The sequence below is a fragment of the Corvus cornix genome, chromosome 24, assembly GCF_000738735.6.
Source record: "Corvus cornix cornix isolate S_Up_H32 chromosome 24, ASM73873v5, whole genome shotgun sequence".
NCBI lineage: Eukaryota > Metazoa > Chordata > Aves > Passeriformes > Corvidae > Corvus > Corvus cornix.
The window spans coordinates 180,526-202,042 of NC_046353.1; the positions used below are offsets into that span (position 1 = coordinate 180,526).

The following is a 21,517-nucleotide window of genomic DNA, read 5'->3' on the forward strand; positions in this document are numbered from 1 at the left end:
TGCCCCCAGACCCCGCCCTGGTCCCACCTTTGCTCGGCCCCGATTTTGGCTTGACTCGGGTTCGGCACTGCTCGGATTGGGTTCAGGCTCGGCACGGCTCGCGTGGACTCAGCCTGGCCCTTTTTCGGGCTCGGCCCCTTCCATGGGCGCATCTCCATCCCGCTGTTCCGGTCGCTTCCTGCTGGTATCTCCTGCACCTTCCTGCGGCCCCCACAATCTCGTAGGCACGATGCCGTGCCCACCAGCTCACATCCAGTGAGCTCCGAGGGGCCACAGCCCCTGCCCAGTGCCCCCCCGTCCATCCCCCCAGCCCAGGGGCAGACTCTGGTCTGTCTGGAAGGTGCTGCCAGTTCAGAGGCCACACAGAAGGGACAGCCCAGGTCACGAAATGCTTTGTGACTGGGCAGTCCACACCGCAATCCCCATCTGGCCCCGGCACGGGGGGGACAACGATCCGAAGTTGCAAAGGGTTTACGAAGAGGGGTCTGAGTCTACCACAGTAGGGGGTCCTAGCCACATGGGGCCAGCTGGAAGCACAGCATGACCTCACCGTTTCCTTCCCTGGAACACTATGGCAGTAACTATCAGCATCAGCCTCAAAACTAGCACCTCCCCAAGGCAGAAAGCTCAGGCCCCAGCAGGTCTTTGGCAGCTTTTTACATTTCAGCACTTTGATATTGTTCCAATAAAGTTTGTTTTTAAAAAGTCAACATAAAAAAACTTATTCCCTTGCCCGAACAGGCAACATTCAGTACCGCCCAGCTGGGCCCAATGCAGGTCCACAAACGTGGTGTGCACAGCCTGTGGCGTGAGGCACAGCAGGGACCATGGTCCCCTCAGGAGCTCCTTGCTGCTTGGGATGCTCAGAAGTCCGTCCAGCTGGTGGATCTGGGGTGCGCAGCATCCCTCCTCAGTTCATGAACTGGGTATAGCCCTCTGCCCCAGTGACAATGACATCCATCCAGATGCGCATGGCCTCGGCTGAGGGTGCCACCATGTAGTAGAGTCGGTCGTGGGTCTTGACACAGAAAGTGAGCGCAGGGTTGGGGCTCTGGAGGGGAGGATGGAATCAGCACTGGCCCCCTCTGAGCAGCAGCAATCCCTTCCTTGTCCCCCCACAAAACCCAGCAGTGGGGTCCTGCCCTTGGCAGGAAGGAAAGCTGGCACCATTAGGGGCCATGGAGCACTGCAGGAGCATCCCTGGCATGCACTGCCGTACTACCTCCTACCTGCGTGACAGAGGACAACGCAGGAGAATGGGGATGCCCATGGCGGGTCCCAGTGGACACGGGAGCAGGGGCAGTGCCCGGCTCTCACCTTTGCAGCACTGCGGAGGTGGTCATAGTAAACCTCTTCAATGGCTTGAAAGTAGATAACACCCTTCAGCTTCGTCTCATGTTTATCTGCCCAAGAGAGGGAACCATTGTCGACTGTGGGCGACGGCGTGGGGAGGGGATGTGAGGCAGCATAGGGACTCACCCACGTAGTATGAGAGGGTGCGCTTCATGCGGTCAAAGACAAACCAACGCTTCTTCCAAGATTTGATCTTCCCGCCCATTTTGACCAGGTAGCCCTTGCACATCTTCTCTGTCAGGATTACGTGGTAGCAGGTGTCAATGTTGTGGCCTGACGACTCGATGTGCAGCCGCAGGTTGAAATCCTCCTTGCGGATGGGGAGGTACCGTGTCAGGGGACGAGCCTGGAAAAGCAACAGAGCCCTGCAAAGCCCACCAATGGTGACAAGACCCACGTCCCCCCCCTGCGAGCTGGGACATCAGTAGCAAGCTGCGTGTGCCTCACTGTCCAGGCTGGGAGAGGGGGATGGCAGCCTGCCTCACACCTGTGAGAAGTGCTTCTCCCGCAGTTTGACCTCCTTCTCCACCAGCTTCTGCCGGCGCACAGTCTCGTCCTGCAGTCGGCGTTCGAGCTGCTCCCGGCGCCAGCGCTCATCCTCCAGCGCCTGTTGCCGCAGCTCCATTTCCCTCTCCTGCCAGCACACACAGGCGTTCAGCCCCAAGGACTGGGGACCTGCTTGCCGTCCAGCCGTGGTGCTGGTGCTCCCACTCACCCGGGATTCCATCAACCGCGACTTCTCCTCGTGTGCCTCCTTCAGCATCTTCTCCATCTCCTCAATCTTCCCTGTCTCCATCCCGCTGGCACTGCAAGACAGCCACAGCTGCTGCCCCAGCAGGAAGGACCTTGAGCCAGCAGCACATCAGCAGAGCAGGCTGTCCTCTGGCCAGACGAGCTGGCCCCAGGGTTACCTGGAGATGGTGTCAGGGGAGCATGCAGAGTTGTTGCCGAGGGAGATGCTGGTCTCCATGCTGTCTGAGCTCTCCAGGCTGAGTGTGTCGTATGCGTGGTCCAGCTCCTCAGCCCGGGGCCCGGCACCATGGGGCCGGTGGTGGTGGAGGATGGAGTGGTGCACGAGCCGGGGGAAGGCAGTGGGGAAGGGGGGCTGCCCATGCAGGGCTTCCCACTGGGACTGTGCCTCAGCAGCTGCTTTCTGCTTCAGCTCTGCAAGCCTCCGTTTCTGCTCCTCAATCACCTGCTGACCTGTGCCATGGAAAGGTGACAACATCAAGTTAAATGTGCCACATTCAGAGCTGCATCGATGGTGGACGAGGCGGGGTGGCACAGGCAGAAGACACTATAGGCACTGCTGGAGCCACGAAGGCATGGTAGGGGCAGAGGTGGGAGCTGCTGTCACAGCTCTCTGGCAGGCACAGCAATCTGTCTGGGCAGGAGCAGGGGGGCACATGCGCCAGGCTGGTAGGAACAGGCTGAGCAAAGCATTAGCGGGTTAGGGATGCACAGGGCTGTCCCTAAGCAGATGTCAATAAGCACCTGGGGTCCTGGACCGGTCATGCCCCTCTTATATATGGCAGAAGGTGCCAGCAAACAGCCATGCTGCTGCCTCTGGGCTGCCTTAGGCAGTCCAAGTCACCCCACATCTCTACCTGGTGGATCGCCTGGCTGCAAGGGCTCTGCTGGGAGCAGCTCAGCTGGAGACAGGCCGTCAGGTGGAGGGGTCAGGAGGAAAGAGAGGGGGGAAAAGCAAGAGACCATGAGAGAGGCACTGCATCCTGCCAGAGCACTGCTGCTGCTGCCACCCTCAGCCAGGCTCCCTTCTCCACTGCCCAAGTGGCAGCGGGGATAGTGTCTCCCGAAGTCCCACCACCCCATACAGCCAGGACGCAGAGCCAGAGCTCACCCTTCTGCTGCAGGGCCAGCTGGCGCTTGGTCTCGATGTCCTGCAGCGTGGCCACCAGGTTGCGGGACAGGCTGCCCGCCGGGCTTGGGGGGCCCTGGGCAGGACAGCAGTTGGTCAGCCGCAAGGATGGGGATGGGGGCTGGCACCAGGCATGTGTGAGCCATGGCCAGGGTGCCTCGGTCCCCCTGGCAGCCATACCTTGGGTGAGGGGCTACACTCCAGCATGGAGAGGTTGAGCTGTGAGGACGAGGGGGTCCCACTCTTCATCCGAGGGGTGAGGACACCAGCACCACCCTCTGTTTTTGCGCGGTAGACCTGAGCACAGAGACGCAGACGTGAGAGATACGTGGGGGAACTGCACCCTGGACAGATGGCTCGTCTGTCAGCAGGGCTGAGCCCTGCTCACCCTCCCCAGATCCTGCTCTGTGTTGGTGCCATCCTGGCAGGGATGCAGGCAAGAGAAAGCAGAGATTGCCTGCCCTAGGCCACAGGTCTGCTCTGCCTTTGTCTGCTGTGGCAGACAGGGCCCCAGCAGCACTCAGGGTACAGGGTCCACAGGAATATTCCCACACTGTCCCACTTTTGCCACAACCAGCGGCCCCAAAGCCTGAACCTCGGCAGCAGGTAGTCAGGATTACCTGGAGAGCCTTGTGAGAGGAGTGAGCTTTAGCTGGAAGTGGAGGAGGGGAAGAAGAAGGAGAGACAGAGGAAGAGGAGGTCTCAAAGCCAGCCATAACCTCCTGGTACCACTTCTCTAAATCAAGAGCCGGGAGACACACAGGGCCTCCCAACAGCTGCTGCTCCATCTGGAGAGAGAGGCTGCATGAGAAAGGATGAAGGACAAATGCAGAAAGAGGGACAGATGCACAGAGAAGAGGCTGGAGCATCCCTGGCTGTGCCTGCACCATTCCCCCAGAACTTAACGTGCAGACCCCTGGGTATCCTGCGCACTCCCTGGCTAAGTCCCAGCAGCTGTAGGAGCCATTTGCTGTTCACGAGGACATGAGAACTGATCAAGCACAGAGACCCCCTGCCCTGGGGGCAGTGGAGCACCAGGCAGGACAGCCACGGGTGTGCGGACTGTCAAGAGCCCAAGCTGCTGCTCAGCTCCATCTGCAGCTCAGCCCTTCCCGTGCATCTCCATCACCTCCCAGGGAGAGTGCAAGGGGCCAAAGGGGGGAAACAGGGCACCAACCTCTGCAGAGACGAAGGGAGAAGGGAGAGATGGAAGAGGAGGAGCACTGCCTGAGGATGAAGGAGCCGGAGGGGTACAGCCCAGCAGGGAAGCAGCAGGGGTGTGGAGGCTGCCCAGGATACCCGAGAGTTGCTCAATGGTCACATACTGAGCAGAGAGAAGCAGATTAAACCAGAAGAAGAGCAAGGGCAAGCAGGCACAGAGGAATGAGCAGGCAGCTCCAACCCCCAAAGGAGGGTTCATTGTCCTGGGAGGAAAAGCAGTTGGTGCTGCAGCCACCCTGGTGCTGGGCACTGGGTCAGGTCCCTGCCTACTCTGCATCCTCCTTGCTTGGGACAAGCAGCCAGGACTGCATCCAACAGACAAAAAGGCTGCCCTCCCACTGCTGGGCACCCACTCTGCTCCCGAACTCTGCCATTACATCCAGAGCAGGCAAGAAGTGCACCCCAGCAAGGAGACTGGGCAGCTTGAGCCTTTGCTCCCCACTCAGCTGCAGCCAGACAAGTGTCCTGACCCCAGAGAGATGTGGGTTCCAAGCACCAAGGCACACAGGGAGGCCGCGCGTCCGCAGCTTCCTCACTGCCTGGGATGCAGCGGGCAACCCGAGGGAGCAAACTTGAGCATGCTCTGGGGCAGGTACCTCATCGGCTGTGGGAGGTACAGCAAGCAAGAAAGAGCGCTGAGTGGCAGCGGGGGCAGCAGCAGAAGCTTTAGTGTCCAGGCTGGGGCCATGTGCATTACTGCAGAACCTGAAAACGTCAGACAGCCTCATGTACTCCTAGAAATCCACGGCAAGGGAGAAGGAGAAGAGTTAGACCCGTGTGCTGGCATCATGGCACTGACTGCATAGTGGGAACAAACCTCCCTGTGCCTTCATGCCCCAGCACTGTCTCCCCAACCCTGCCCTGCTGCCCATGGTGTCCCCAGTGTGCAGCACCGTGCGGGAAGCATGGTGCTCGAGCTGGGCTGGGTGTGCTGGCACCCATCTTGCCCTAGCCCTCAGCACAGCTTTGCTGAGTGCCTACAAGGGACAGGGATGCCTCAGGGTCTTGTACGGTCACTGGCCACAAGTCCTCCCTAGAGCAGCAGCACTGGATGAGGCACCTCAAGCTGTGCTACCAGCTTAAAATCCACTTCCTTGTCCTTTCTGAACCAAACATGCTAAAGCTGGGGACTTGCTCTTATTTTGGGAAAGCCAGGCTAGCAGGACCCTACAGGATGCTGTCAGGAGGTGCCCAGCCAGATGGCCAGCAGTGGGCTAGGGGGAAGCACAGGGATGCCTGTGCCCCACAGCGCTGCACCGGGATTAAAACAGAGGGCAGCAGCAGCAGGAACTGGGATCCCCTGTGGGCTCAGGAGAGCACCTGGAATCGAGGATTGAGTGTTAATGAGCACAGCCAGAGAGCTATATGATAAGTGCCCCAGCCATGCTGCTGTGGGGCTGTCCTGCTGCCTGGGAGTGACATCAGTACACAAAAGGGGTCTCAGCCAAGGAGGGGTAAGCGAGCAAGCACATGCAGCTAGTCCCTCTAGTTAGTTACCTCTTGTGCCTTGGGGTAGGAGTAGGTGGCAGGAGAAGCTAAGGAGGCAGCTGCTGTTGGCAGGGGGCTCAGGGGCTTAGTTCCCTCCAACAGCTCATAAGTTTCTGAGGTGTGGAGGGTCTCCTGTTGAAGGAGAAAGATCACGTAGGCAAGGTGGGCACAGACAGCAAGGTGGCAGCAGCAGCAGGAGTCCCACTTCAGTCAGGCATGAGGGGAGTCTGCCATCCTGTGCCTCTTCCCAGCAGCAGGTCAGGCAGCACCACAGCCCCTGAGGGCATCATGGTTCTGGCTCCCCATTCAGAGCCACAAGCAGGGTAACGGGCAACTCACTTCCACCTAGAAGTCCCCTGTACCAGCACCAAGACACCCCCATGCTTGCTCTCCAGCAAGGATGGGAGCCCAGGCAGTGCTGTCCTATGTGCTGCTCTGTTGCATTTCCTTCCCTCCCTCCCAACCTCTGGAGCCCACAGAGAGACTTTGAGCAGCTGGAAGCACCTGGCTCTGGTCAGAAGGTACTTGGGAACATAGAAACTGCTGCAGAGCAAAGCTAGTGGTGCACAAGGCTCGTCCTCACTCGCGACAGCAGCTTAGGAAAGCAGCTCTACGCACCATAGCCCCCTCGACCCACTTACCTCTCGGAGAGCCGAGGACATTCTGGGGAAGCTCCTGCCACCTGTGACGAGCTGATACCGCCTCTCCAGAGACACGAGCTTCTCCTTCTCCTGTGCATGGGGTGACAGATCAGAGGCAGCTGATGGTTACTGGCGCCCCATGGCCGGTCACCCCCAAGCTCACCCTGCCTGCCAGCAACCTGGAAAGAGCTGGAATGATCTTGTCCCCTGCCTCGAGCACCCTCAGGAGCACACAATCATGGCATTACCTTCTGCAGGAGCTGCAGGATGCTGCTCCGCTCCCTGGCCAGGCGCTCGGCCTCCTGGGCACTCTGAAGCCGAATCTGGGCAGCCTGGGCATCCAGGGCAGCCACTCTCTCCTGAGGAGCAGGCAGTAGAGATGAGGTGGCTGTTGATGAGCCATGGGATGCTGCCTGGCCATGCCAGACCCAGCCACACTGGACCTACTGCCCCTCCACCCTTACCTTCCTGCGGGCAATGCTACGGTGGCACTCAGCCCGGCTCTGCAGGAGCTGCTGGCCTCGTGCCTCGTGCTCCTCTTCGAGGTGGCTCTCCCGCTCCAGCTGCTGGAACTCCAGATCCTCAAACAGCTTGGCCTCCGTCTCCAGTGCCTCTGCCTCCTTTGAACACACAAGAGCACCATGAGTGGATCAGTCCCACTGGATGGGCACCTCTGCATCCTGCAGGCAGGTCTCCCCCAGCAAAACCTCCTGCCATGTCTCCACATCCTACTGGTGCTGGCCAGGAACAAGAGCTGGTGGCCAAGCCTGTCCCCTGTGCCTGGTGTGGGCAGGCAGGCAGTTTTGCCTTCTGCTGGGCACCAGAAACATGAGAGATACTGACAGGAGTGTCTGCTGTCAGAAGAAGGCAATGGAGGCACCCAGAATTGGCCAGAACAGAGCAGTCACCCCTATGAGATGAGTTTGCCACAGCCAGGGGCTTTGCCAGCCCCTGGAGACCAGCTGCCCCTGCTGAACCACATATGGGCTAAAGCTGTGCCCTGACAGATAGCAAAACACCATGTGCCAGCATAACCACCAACATGCAACACTGTGCCACCAAGCCTACAGGTGGCAAAGCCCCCACAGACGAGCACCATGCTGGACAAACTCCTGTGTGCCCTTCCAGCCTTCAGGCACCGACAGCACATGGCAGCCCTCAGCTCCGGGCCTGCTGGTGCCACCCTGGCCGCCACTGCACCATGCACCCCATGGAGATGTGTTTCATCCTGCTCTGTGAGCCGGGCAGCCAGTGCTCTTGTGGCACAGTGCTGATGTGGTGGCTCCTGAGGGCTCCCACACACAGACACTGCTCCATTGCCCCCCTGCCCACTATACACCAGAGCCTCCTCCAGCATGTGGGTGCCTGGCTGGAGCAGGCTGTGGCAATGTGGGTTTATTTGGGGAGGCACCAGCCATGGGCTGGGGAAAGTCAACCACTTCCAGAAAACACCGGATAATAGGAAAAAGTGCTGAGGACTAGTAGTAACATAGATCAACATCACTGTGTAAATAAACGTTCTCAGGAAAGAGCTGGAGGCAGGCAGATGAGGATGCAGCAGCCCCCAAGACTCCCCAGCCTTTGCAGGGCAGGGTCCATGCTCGTGCCCTGCCCGGTCCCGAGGAGCTCTGCCGAGCCGGTCCCGAGGAGCTCTGCCGAGCCGGTCCCGCGCCCCGGGCCCGGGCGAGCGGCAAGCTTACCAGGACGATGGTGCCCGGTGCCAGCCGCCTCCAGCCCGGGTGCGACGCTCCCAGTGCGGCCCCGGCTGGCAGGGAAGAGCTGGCCTAAGCTGGAGCGGAGGGAGGTGGGCCATGGTCCGGGAGGGGTGGGGGAAGACACTGACCCTTCGCATCTGCTCCCGCAATTGCTCCCGCATTGACTCGGGGCACTTATCAAGGTGGCTCTTCGACTCATGGTAAAGCGCCCGGAGTTGCTCTAGCTCCTTCCTTTCAGCATCAACCTTTGCCCTTTCCTGAATCAGGGGAGAACAAGACAAAACAAAAAAAAAAGAAAAAGAAAAAGGAAAAAAAAAAGAAAGAAGAGAGAAAACACACATCTCAAATGGGCGCCATGCAGAAGCTGTGAGTTAGAGAGGAGCTCAGCTGGAGACAGAGGGGGCTCAGGAGAAGGAGCATCATGGCAGCTACAGGGGGATCGAGAGATCAAGAGACACAGGAGCTGGGGCCAGGCAGTGTTAGAGCGGTTACAGCCAAACCTTGACCTCAGCTTTGTGTTTCCAAAAACAAACTTGCAGGCAGCAGAAAGATCAATGCTGACAGCATGGTTAATGTCATCCCAATCCTGCACACAGCTGCATCACATGCACCCTCTGAATAACCACTAGCTGGCTTTGTTAACTGCTACTCAGGATACTGCCAGTTAGGAACGGAATGAACTGGCCCTGAGTGCAGCCTGAGGGCATGGACCACCCTCATCCGTCAGAAGGAGAGGGTTGCCCAGGGGGCAGCAGTGGAAACAGGAGGCTGTGGTCCAGCAAGATCTACTCAGGCTATGCTGAGTCAGCAGCAGAGTAGACACTTGCTCCTGGGCCTGGGATGAGGGGCCTGGCCACAGGAGCAGTAAAATGGGGCCAGCAACACTGGACAGGCATAGGGGAACCACCTCCTGCAGGTCTGGCAGTACCATACAGGGGCTTGGCATTGAGAAATGCTTGCTGCAAGGAATCCTGTGCTCCACACAGATGGGACATCATGAAAAGGGCTATGAGGGGACATGCTGGCAGGGAGGCAAGGCTGGCACAGGCAGGTGCCCGAGGAGAGGAGCTGTGGATTGCCTGGGGGCTCCTGAACATGCAGAGTTATCAGAGGTGATGGCAGAGTTCAGAGCAGGCACTGTTAGTGCGAGTAGTGCAGGTGGGTTAGGAAAGTGGGCGGTTAGGTCAGCAGAGAGGTTGGGAGAGGGCTTTCCCTGGCTCTACATTAGGCTGTCCCTGGCTACAGAAGATGCCTACAAAGGGCTGGAAGACCAAAACCAGAACAAAACAGCCAAATGCTGCAGGAGCACTGCTGGCAGGCACCAATGGCTGCTCTGCCTGGCCACAGGCACCCCAACAGCCCCGGCACCCACAGCCATGGGGCTGGCCAGACCCCGAGGGACGCTGGTGCCACATCATGGTGGCACAGAGCTGCTGGTGGGACCCCGGCATAGGCTGCAGAGGGACAATGACTTCAGGCAGCAGGCAACCGAATCCCAGCATCTCTTCTGCCACAGAGCAGCTTGTCCAAGGCCATGCCACATTGCCTGCAAGGCTGTGGGATAACCAGCAACCAGCAGCTGGGATAAATGTGCCACACACGCAGCATCATGGGTGCCTTCAAGCAGTAACTGCACCACAGACAACATCATGGGAAAGGGGACCAGGACCCCCTCCTAAAGCCACCAAGTTAAACAGTGGTTTCCCAGCCACCTCCATCAAGCTGAACGCTACAGCAACAGCTGCCATCACACACGAAGGTGCAGCAGAGTGAGGTGACTTGCTGCAAGACACAGTTCCCTAGCAAGGGCAGGTAATGGGGAGTGCCAAGGCCTCTGCTTTGGCACTGCCCACCACAGGCAGCAGCCATCCGGAAAGCCTCACACCAGTCTTGCTGCCAGAGCAACAGGCAGCAGCCAAAATGCTTCCTGAGCATTGGCCCTGCTCTCCTCCAGCAGGGCTGTTTGACCAACCCCAGGCAGACAGACAGATCCTCCCACAACGCACACCACAGGGGCTGCTCCCAAAAGCCTCTGTGGAGCCCAGGGTCTGGAGAACATGTCCGCATGGGAATGCTGCAGCACTGGCTGTGAGTGCCAGGGAGGGTATGGTACAGCTGGTGACAACAGGAACCTGTGACTGGGCTCACCTTGTCCCGCTCCTTGCGGATGCTGGCGTCCAGGCTGGAGAGCTTCTCCTGCAGCTGCTGCACTGCTTCCTGCTCCTGCCGCAGCCGCAACACCTCTGATTCCCGCTCACCCTGCAGCAGTGCCCGCTCCATCTCTGCCTGGACAGGCAAAGCAATATCAGGATGGCTGCTCCAGCTGGATCTAGCTCATACCCTTAGGATTCAGTGCTGACTGGTGAGGGCAGCAAGCAGCAAGGGACCCAGCAGTGTCCCCTGACCCCTAACCTCTCGTGACGTCTCCTGCAGCTGCTGCTCCAGCTCCTTGACACGGCCCTTCAGCTGGTCCAGGCGTCCGAGGACGCTGGCGCGCTCCTCCTCCAAGCCGCTGCGCCTCCTTGGCCCGGGGGCCCGTCAGCTTCTCGTGCTGTGGAGAGGGCCAATTGGCATGGCACAGCACAGCACGGCATGGTGCAGAATGGCACAGCTGTCCCCTCACCTCGTGGTGGGTACTCTCAGTGCTGCTGCACTCCTCCTTCAGGTTCTCCTCATCCGACCTCTCCAGGATCTCCCTCTGCTGCAGCTCTTCGACAGCATGGCCCAGAGCCATGGCACCCCTGGGCACCCACCGGCCAGCATCTGTGTCACCAGCCAGGAGCCTGTGCACGTCACCTGGCTCAGTGCCATCTGTCTTGGTGTACTCAGCACAGAGGTTCAGGATGGTCTCCAGGCGCTGCCGCTCCTGTGGGGAAGAATGGTCAGCAAGGCACCCATCCAGCACATGCTGTGGCAGGAGCAGACGGAACCCCGTGACAACGGTGGCCACCAGAATACGGGCCCGCACGCTGGGATGGGCAGCCAACATTACAAAGCGCAATGCAGCCAGCTCGACCCCACACCAGAACCAGGCACTCGATGTGCTGGGATCTTGAGACAGACTAATTACAGGCAGCAGTGGCTGCCCGCTATTTCCAGGCGGTGACTCATGCTGCCTGCACCAGGCGTGAGTCAGAGCTGAGCAAACAGGGCCCTGGTGGCTCGGCCTGCAGGACTGGCAGAGACACCGCAAACCTCACCCAGGCAGATGCCATCTCCATAAAAACTCCATCAGCCCTAAACCGATGTCCACAATGTCCACAGAGCCATGGCACCACCACCAGCAGATGGGCCCTGGCAGGGATGGACAAGATATGGGGAGTTTTGCAAAGGCAGGGCGGGCCACCACCGTTTTAGCCAGCAGCCCTGGGGCCATGCTGGCCCCAGGCAGCTTCCACAGGCTGCTGTAACTTGGGGGCTTTGTATTCCTGGAGAGCTGCTGAGCACCGATGGCTGCTCCTGGCCATAATACCCCTGGATAAGCCAGCAGCCTGGCAGCTGTGGCAAATCCCCAAAAGGGAAAGGCCGGGTTTTAAAGCAGCAAATGACAAAAGGTATTTGCAACGGGGGTGTCCCACACTCAAATGTGTCCCCTCCCAGCCCCAAGGCTCACCAGGCGCTCCATCTCCTGCTCCCGAACCCGCTCCTGCCGCTGCCGCCGATGGTACTCCAGCAGTTCGTCCTCATTGTCACTGATCTCAGTGATGCTATTCTTGCGCTCCCGTGATCCTGCTGGCAGCCGTGGGTTCCCCAAAGGCTTCCTGGGGGTGCGGGGGCTCTGCTGGGGCGAGGGCACAGCTGGGGAGCCCAGCCCATATGTTGGGCTCAGGCAACTACTGAAACTGGGACGGCGTGCGGGGTTCTCTGCCAGCAGTGGGGGTGAGGGGCCCCCAGCACCTTTTGACTCCTCTGGGCCCTTGAGCCTGGCACGAGGACTGCCAGGCACTTCCCTGCCCAGCCGGGGCTGTGGGGAGGGGGTGTCAGGGGCTGCCCGAGGGCTGGCAGCCCGGCGTGACAAGGAGGGGCTCAGGGGAGGCAGCTCCCGCATGCTCTCAATGTTCCTCCGGGCCACCCGTGGGCTCTCGGGTGGCTGCAACCGGGCCTCTGGGACTGCCCTGCTGGTGGGCTGCCGGCTGGGTGCCAGAGAGTCCCGTGGCTCCCGGAAGGGACTGGGGGGCCGCTCCTGCAGGGCCACCCGTGGCCGTGGCGCCACCCTGGGTGTTAGCCAAGGGCTGCCCCCACGGTGGTCCCCGAGCCTCTCAGCTGGCCAAGGCTCACTGGAACCCCCACCAGGCAGAGTGGGTGGCTGCACAGTGTGGTTGTAACTGGAGGAGCGAAGTGGGACAAGGGGGGGCACGGCTGGGCCCTGCTCTTGGCTGCTGAGTGAGGGGCTGGTGTAGCTGCCGCTGCTGGCCGGAGAGGAGAGGGGAGAGAAGTTCTCATAGCTGGAGCCCCCTGAGGCGGCCCCAGGGCTGGGTGGAGGGGACAGGAGGCAGCGCCCACCCCCATTCACCACAGGGGAGAGGGGGGATCGGCTGCAGGCAGGTGGCTTCTGGATGCCAGGGGATGCCGACTCCTCCAGCACCAGCGAGTCCATGATGTCCTGCAGATCCTTCTCGATGGAGCTGACAAGGGAGCTGTGGCTGTGACACCCACGTTCTGACAGCTGGTGGCCACCATTCACCTGGGCCTCGGATTCTGCAGGGAAACACAGGAGCAGGCATCAGTGTGGCGTGACTGCACCGCAGCCCCTGCCTGGGCTGGGTCCTACAGGGCAGCCTGCCATCATTCTTCCACGCAGCCTTGTAGAGTCAGAGCTGGATTGCAGCCTCTCTTCACTGCACCCCGAGCTGCCTGCACCCCGCTGCCACCCGTTCCCACTCGGGCTGCCGGGCCAGGGAGGAGGCCGGAATCCTGCTAGCCCCATCACCCAGGAGACAGAAACCTGAGAGTATGGCCCAGCCGCCATCCCTGCATCACAGACCCCAGCTCCACTCCCTGGAAAGCAGCTGCCCGCACCCACCACTTGCCCCCTGCACTCTCTGGCTTCCCAGCAAGGCGTCAGAGATGCAATAGCCAAAAGCTGCTGACCTGCAGCGCGTCCGGACCCACCACGTTGCCTGCAGCCCCCCTGCACCCTGGCCAGGGTGCCCCTGCCTGGGCTGCCCCGTCCTCCCTGCGTAGCACCGATGTGCCTGTCACTCAGGGAACGAGCGAATCGCAGCAGGCGCGGAGCCCAGCCAGGACAGCGTGCCACCCAGGCTGCGTCACCCCCTGGCACCCAGCAGCTCCCCCATGGCAGCTGGCACTGCCTTCATGCCTGGAAAGATGTGCCGCAGCCCTGTCCATGTGATCCCACCCAGTCCCGTGTGGCAGAGAGTGACCACGCAGGGCCCACACGGGATGCTGCATGGTTGCATGATGCTCCTCGGGCACAGCACCTCCCCGCGTCCCTCCTCACGCCCCCCAGCTGCAGGCATGCTGCCTTCCCAACACACACGTGGCACGGGAAGGCTGCCAAGCTCCTCTCCCCGGTGCCAGGGCGTGCTGGTTGGGGCAGGGAGAAGGGCTACCAGCCCAGGCATCAGTGCTGGAGATTTGGACATCCCCGGGAACTGGGCACAGTACTGGCACCTGGCCCATTGCTCCACGGACAGGCAGACACAGCAAGATAAGCTCATGAGATGAAGGACAGGAGCTCGGGAAATGGCCTTCACAGCCCCAGCACATAAACACCCTCTTTCAGGCAGCCGGGGGGGCTCCGACGGGCGATGGCTCTGCCATGGCCAGGCTCGCCAGAAGTGAAAGCCACACCTCAGTGCCCCCACAGTCACCCTCTTTGAGGTGATATCAATCATTAACAAATGCCAGTGCAGCTGCCATACCATGCTGAGCTGATGGATGGCACACCTGCAGCCAGGTGTGAGCCTCACTCCTGAATACAACAGGACAGGGCTGTGAGAGCATTGGGCACTGCGAAGGCTGATGGCATGGGTCAGGGAGCACCTCAGCATCTGCCCTGCCCCACCTGGGACAAGGGGGGACACCTACTTGCTGGTAGCCCATAGACAGCTGCTGGGCTTCTGCCCCCCGCTGGGATCATGCTCTTAATCCACTTGGCCTCAGCAGGGTGGTTGAAGCGGAGGAAGGTGGCCTGGCCCAGGCAGATGGTGCACCCTTGGGAGAGAGGAGAGAGAGTTCAGCTACTAGCCAGCAACATCAGAGTGGTGCTGGAGAGCGCAGGGAAGCAGTCGGGCATTGCTGGCCCTGAGATGCACCCTCGGGAGGGGAGCGGGCTCCTGCTGTCAGCAGAGGCTTAGGGGGAGGCTGAAATCCAGGTCACTCCCCGGCAGCTGCCGGCAGCGCATCTCAGGCGCAGGCACAGCTGGGGTCCCCGCCAGGGGCCGCGGGGAGTTGGCGGCGCTCCAGGGCTTGCGTGGCTGCCAGCTGCAGACAAGACAGCTCCTGTCCCTGCTTGAAAAGCGTCTCTTCTTGGCCCAAAGCAGCAGCCCGCTTGGGGCAAGGCTGCCAAGCAGCCCTGAGGGGTAAGGCACCTCAGAAAGGGGAGCAGAGCCCTGGGCCGCCCGCTGTCCGTTCACCTGCTGCCCGTGGTGCTGGGGAGGCATGTGCTGGCAGCGTGGAGCATCAGGCGGCTAGAGGGCGGGGTGCTGCCGACACACCCCACGTTGAAGCGCCTGCCAGGGCCCTGGGGAGAGGCTCGCTCCGTACCAACAGCCGCTGCTGAAAATCCCTCGCCGGAGGGGACGTGTGTTTTGGAGCACTCGTCAGCCCAGCTCGCAGCAAGGTGAGCGAGAGGCAGTACAGATTAACTGCCATTGCCGTCGCGGGGGCCTGGTTCCCCTGTCTGAGCGCCAGGGTGGAACGCCGTCCTGCTCGCCCCGGCTGAACGAGGGCAATCCTGCTTCCAGGGGGCAATGCCGCCGCCCAGCCCGGCAACTGCTGCCCCGGAGAGATGCATCACTGCCCCGTGCCGGCACCAGTGGAGCCACAGGTCGCCCGGCAAAGCGAGTAACCAACCAACGAACTGCACCCAGAGTGTCGGCCTGACAGCCCCGCAGTTCATCCCGCTGTAGCCTTGCACAGATGCTGTCCCTGCTCTGTCGTGTCCCTGCCTGCCCCCGCGGGCAGGAGGATGAGCAGCTCGGCTGACCCCTGCCTGCACCCCGCAGCCTACCATGGCCCTCAGTGCCTACTGTGGTACCAGCGGGACCTGGCAGGACTCCGCGGACCGTCGCGCCCGGAGCCTTCTCCGGCGGCCACGTGGCTCCCATTGTCCCCCGCGGAGACGCCCGCAGCAGCGCCCACGCGGGTGGGTCCCCCCTCCCGGGAGGGACGGGGCCAGCGCGGGGGGGCTGCAGCGCCACCGCCTGCGAGGGGCACCGTGGCTTTGTGACCCAAGGAGGAACGGGAGCGAACCTCCCGCCCGGCGCGGACACGCGTGGCCCGCAGCCCCGCACTCACCTCGCCGCCACCGCCGCCGCCGCCGCCGCCCGGGCAGCGCCGCACCGCCCCCGGGGAGGGGCCGGAGGCCGGGCCTCACCCGCCCCGCCCGAGGGTCCTCCCCGGGAAGCGAGACACGGGCTGTGGCGGGGCGGGGATCGCGTGGGAAGGGCCTGAGGCTTTGTCCACGCTCCCTAAAGCGGCCATGGTGGGGCCGGCCGGGTCCAAGCCCTGTAGCCACGCAGGCAGACCGGCAGTGTCCCGGCAGCCATCCGTCGGGAGGACACCCGAGATGTTTTCCTCTGTCATCTCCCTTCCCAAAGTCGGCTCAGCATCTCTGCTGTTCTTCAAAGCCCGCCTGGGTCTCTCCATTCCCACCTCACTTGATACACGCAGCAAAGCCAGCTTTCAAAACTGTGCCAGGACCTGACAGGTTCCCACCACAAAGCACAGAGGCCAGGAGTATGCCAGCTGGGCTATGCAGTTACAGGATGGGTCCGCAAACACCCCCACACTCAACGGCACAACTCCACGGGCAAAGGCTCTGGTGAACCACAGCCTGTTCCTACCTTGGGTGAGGTGCATGGGCCGCTGGAGTGGCACACCGTCGATGGCACAGGCGTTGCCACAGGGATGCAGGGTGAGTGTCCCTCGCACGTTCTCGATGTAGCAGTGCTGGGGCGCCAGCCCGGGGCCCTGCAGGACGATGTCTGTCGCAGCCGTGCCAATGGTGGTCCTCCCTGCCAGTAGAGAGGGCGTCTCAGTGTCTCTGTCACCAGCGTGCCCGTGGAGATCGAGATCCCCTGGCACTCACCTTCCTCCAGGGGCAGGAGTGTGATGGCAGTGCTGAGCCGGCCGCTGCCCAGGCTCACCAAATGCGGCTTCTCTGTCTGCACTTTAAGCCCCTTGCCCGTGTCGATCAGGTCCAGGGGGCTGTTCTGTAGGAGGAGAGGGAGGGATGCTCACAGCTCCCGCAGCTGCAGCCCACTCCCCTGCACTGTCCACCTGGCTGGGCTGCTCCAAAATGGCCACATAACCAGGGTCAATGCCCAGGCACAGCCACACGCCAGCAGGACTGTCCAGCAGCACGACGCAGGAGAGGAGGGCTCTCCTGCCTGTGCTGCCTATCCCGGCAAGCAGAGATGAGCTGCCACGGGAGCTGGAGATCCCTGGGGCTTGGGCTGCATCTAAGAGGATCCAAGCTGCCAGCCGCTTAGCTCAATGGGCTTTGCTGACGATCCCGTAATAGGATTTGCTGAGACTGAGGAGAGGCTGGAGTGCAGCGCCAGTGCCGGTGGTAGGGCTGGCTGCAGAGGACTCCCAGCCAGATTCCCCTGTTCCCACAGAGAAGAGGTCCTGTGATCCTGCATGCTCACCTGGATGACAGTCTGGACTCTGTGGATTGGGCTGGTGGGGGTCCTGCCAGATGCCTCCATGGTGCCTTCTTGGAGACGTTGGATGGTACTGGACACGGGCTGCCAGCAGAAACAGAGAACGGCAGTACAAGTGACCACACTGGGCATGGCCTTTATGCATTTTCCCTGCATATCCCGGACAGCAGCCTGAGCACAAACCCTACCCATTCCAAACTAGCATTTGCCACCAAGAGGATTACCATCCTGTGCTCCTGTCTTCATCACACCAGCAGCTGTCTGAAGCCAGTGAGCATCCCTGCCTGCCGAGGCATGCATCCTACCTAGGCACACATCCCCATCCATCCAGGGAGACCCATGCATGTGCCAGGAATCGGGACAAGACACAGTCCCAGAAGGAAAACGACACATGGGCTCAGTTTTGGAGACATGGTGTTGGAAATACATGCTTTAAACGCCAAGAGCTGTGGGCAGCCAGACCCCAATGTCTTCCAGTGGAAAAAGACACACAAGCACAGGTTCTGCCTGTCCCCAGCAACACCTGCCTGCCATGCATGGCACACCTGGGCACCCCTGTGCATGCCACCAATGCCCAACTCTGGCACCCAGGCACACGCCTCTGCTTCCATGCAGCCCAGCAACAGCTCATGGTGCACAAGTCCGGCTGAGTGCTCCGTATCCCTGCCCATGTGGCCCACAGGCCTGCGGGGCGGCAGGCAGGGCCACCACCCATGGAGCAGCCATGCTGCCACACATTCTCTGCGTGAGTGGGAGGCAACTTGAGGAGGAACAATTTCCGTCACCCGGCGCTCACGCCGTGTCGGATGCTCCGGGGATCTAAATTTGCCGTCTGCTGCTCCCCACGTCCCTCCCTTCCGCCCTGGACTAGCTGACTGGGGCTTAACCCTTCCCGGGCAGTGTAGATAGGAAGTACTCCATCCCCGTTAGGGGACGCCGGTCCCGGGGCCGCCAGGAGGAGCCCCCGGCTCGGCTCCCGCCAGCATCGCCCACTGTCCCGCCAGCCCCCGGAGGGACCCCCCCCGCTCGGCCAGCACTGGGCTCAGCTGCGGGGGCGAGTGAACGGCTATTACACACTGTGGAAAAAATGAAACGCTGGAAAACACCAGGCGTGGGATCCAGGACTGGGATGAAGCCCAGGCGTCTCCTGCAACACCAGGACTGGCCGCCCCACGGCAAGGGCTCCGTGGGGACCACAGCCACACCACGTGGGATGGGGACAGCTCAGATGGAGCAGGGGGAGCGCAGAGATAAGGTACCCCGAGAGTAGTTCACAAGCGCTCACCGGCTGCCGAGGCAGGATCCCTGCTCTCTCTTACCTGCCACCTGGTCCTGGTGCCGAGCGGGACCCTCCGCGGCAGGGTGCCCATGTTCCCCAGGCACTGGGGTGCTGCGCTTCCCAGCATCTGGAGACCCCGCAGCCCAGCCGAGCCCCTGCCCCTCACACCCACATACTGTCACACTGTTCAGGAAGGAGGAAAAGCCAGGAGGGGACAGGCTGCTACATAGGAAGGGAGCGGGGCCAGAGTGGGATCTCGCGCCGGTGTTAACCCCTTCCCAGCACGGCTGTACTGGTGAGACCTAGTGAGAACCATGGGGGACCCGCATCCCGGCCACTTGGGGGATTGTCTCCGATTCTGCCCCCCTCCTGCTGCCCAAACTCTCCACCCAACACCCCCCACTCCACAGGCAGCCCTGCCTGCCCATGAGCTGGAGGGTGACCCTGGCATCCCTTGGCTTCCCGATGCCCCCAGTCCCACCGCAGCATTGCCCTCCAACAGAGCCCCTCACCTGGCTCGTCAACACACAGGGAACGCCTGCCGCCACCCCAGCCCGTCCTGCCGGGGATGCAGCCCCTCTCCAGCCGGCTCTGCTGTAGGAATGCGGGGCGGGAGCGCGGCCGCCCCAGCCGGCGCCCCACTGCTCGGGCGGACAAGGCGGCCTTTCTTCTCCCGCCGCCGCCTGCAGAACGCGCCGCTTGTTCCCGCCGTGGGAAGCGGTGAAGGCAGCAAATGCCAAGGGGTCGGGCTCAGTTACCACCAAACAGCCCACGGTCCTCGTGCATCCCGCGCAGGGCTGCCTACTCAGCCCCGGCCTCCTGGAAGACAAAAGCCCCTTTCTCCACCTGGTACAGCCAAAAGCCTCACCTGGGAGGACGCCCAGCCCCACCGCTGCAGGGGCCCTGCTAATGCAGTGCAGGCTGCACAGAGACATGCTGCCCTACCGTGCTCCCGGGGAGCCCCTGCATCCCACTGCCCACAGGCTGCAATCTGCCTGCCTGCCCCAAGCCCACTTGGGCAGGGGTGCTCTGGGGGTCCACTCCTGCCTGGTCTGCTGTTGCTCACCAAGACCCACCCGCGGCACGGCACATCCTGACTCACCCCACATCAGGTACCAGCAGACCCCAGAGCTGCACTGTGCGCCACTGGCCAGGACACGGCCAGGGCATGGGCATTCAGCCCGTGCTTGTGAAGGAGCACAGCCTGGCAGGCCCTGCCATGCAGTGTCAGCCAGGCTGGGATGAAGCAACAGCACGTCAGAGGCAGGCGCATGGCACCCCCTTGCATGGTCTCTCATCCCCACTTATGGCTGGCTGGATGAGTCACAGGAGGAAGCCTGAGTGGCCGAGCTAATGGGTGCACGCTGTGGAGCATCACAGCCTCCAGCCAACTTGGCTGCCTGTTTGCTCCCCATCTGCTAATGTACTTAGGGTGCGCTCACCCCTTCCCACACCCTCTGCCCTGGTAAACAACCGGCCCTTCCGCCGGCAGCTGGGAAGGGGGAGCCTGTCTCCTGCACAAAGCCAGAGGCGGGTGAGGAGCCTGCTCCTGGCCGCTTCCTCCCGGCCTGGGGCTGACAACTGAGCGGGGGTGGGGGGAGACCCAGCCAGTCCCACCCCACCCAGTCGAGGGATGGTGGGGGCTGCATTGCTGTTGCTGCGACAACGCCATGATCCTGGCAATAACACCACCATAAATCAGCCACCGGACAGCCCCGGCGGGAGCCGAGGAATCCTGGCCACACCCGCTGATTTCATCGCTCCCCCGCAAAGTGCTCCCGCACCACCGCGGCACAGCTGCGCTCCGGCCGAGGGCCTGCCGGCATCACGCCTCAGGGTCTCCACAGACTGGGGGATGCTCACCATGTGCTCAGGTCGGGGAGGGCGTGCAGCCCCGCCTACAGCACCCAGCACTCCCAGAGGCGAGCCAGCTCCAAGGGCCGGTGAGCCATACAGAGACCCAAACACTGCTGCAGCTCAAGCACTGACCCCAGCATTAGCACGTGCCTCCGGACACCACAGCACAGACACAAGCTCCAGACCCCTCACAAGACTGCACAATGGAGAGCTGCTCCTCAAAATGCTCTCATATCAAAAAGACAATTTCTCACCTGCAGGCCAGAGGTTCGGCTCAGCAAGGAGCATCTGCAACCTCCCGCTAATGACATCTTGGGGACCATGACGCAGGATGGGTTTGGTGGGTCTTGAATCGAATCCCTGGCACAAACCCATCACCCAGCCCTTTGTTTGCTGGGAGAGGGGTGGGATGAACCTCACCTGTCCAAATCAGGCATTGATCACTCCCCTCTTTCTGGCTGCCAGCAAGGACCCCTTGCCATGTAATCCTGTGGTTCCATCCCCCTGCACGGCACCCTGCCCCTGCTGCCCCACATGTACCAACATATGGCAGCACACAGCAAACCCAAATGTACAAGGAGTTACGAAAAAGTACCCGGCCGTGCTGCCTTGCTACTGCCTGTGGTGCTCAGCCAGAGGACCTGCCCCCTGCAGCCTCTGCCTAGTGCTCAGAGAGGGCTGGGGGCTTGCAGGGCAGCTGGAGGAGTGGGAGAGACAGTGGCCCTTCAGCACAGCAGCTGGACCTTCTGGGACTGCCAGATTCCTCTGGCTTTCTGACAGCAGCTGAAGGGGCTGTGGCAGGAGCGTGGCAGGAAGCTGGAGTAAATAAAGTCCAGCCATAGAGCAGGGTCCAGCCGTGGAGCAGGATCCAGCCAGGCCAGTACCGTTCCCAGGCTCCCCAAGAGGTGTTGGACACAGCAGGGGTGGCCTTGGGCCAAGCACCGTCTTCTCCTGTGACTGCCCACGAGCTGCAGCAGGATTTGGGGACAGAAGAACCTTCTCTGGCTGCCTTACCACACCAAGCTGCTCTCAGAGCTCCCACACCAGCAAACGCACCACTGACGTGGACAACCGGATCTGGTCCCACCCACACACCACCAAAACATTCTGCAATGATTGGTTTTATGGGTGACCGTGTTTTTCCTACTTCCCTGTCTGCAGCTCCTTCCTTGCACCCCTCCTAGGGCGCCCCATACCTGGCCCCAACACGGGCCAAGTCAGCTGAGCTCCTT

The 21,517-nt window shown here is 61.6% G+C and overlaps 1 protein-coding gene across 1 annotated transcript; it reads right to left on the minus strand.

Moving 5' to 3' along the window:
- Positions 1-642: 642 nt before the first annotated feature.
- On the minus strand, positions 643-19,705 carry PHLDB1 (pleckstrin homology like domain family B member 1). The gene is made up of 21 exons (XM_039564829.1): positions 19,531-19,705; positions 18,941-19,247; positions 17,135-17,233; positions 16,573-16,696; positions 16,328-16,498; positions 14,349-14,474; positions 11,911-12,995; positions 10,907-11,163; positions 10,710-10,809; positions 10,446-10,583; positions 7,047-7,202; positions 6,831-6,941; positions 6,583-6,672; positions 3,413-3,529; positions 3,215-3,308; positions 2,265-2,556; positions 2,069-2,159; positions 1,841-1,987; positions 1,480-1,699; positions 1,318-1,403; positions 643-1,051 (listed from the first exon to the last, which is right to left on the minus strand). Exons 1-21 carry the CDS (start codon positions 19,602-19,604, stop codon positions 911-913), a joined length of 4,026 nt encoding a protein of 1,341 aa, XP_039420763.1. The 5' UTR covers positions 19,605-19,705; the 3' UTR covers positions 643-910.
- Between the last annotated feature and the right edge of the window lie 1,812 nt (positions 19,706-21,517).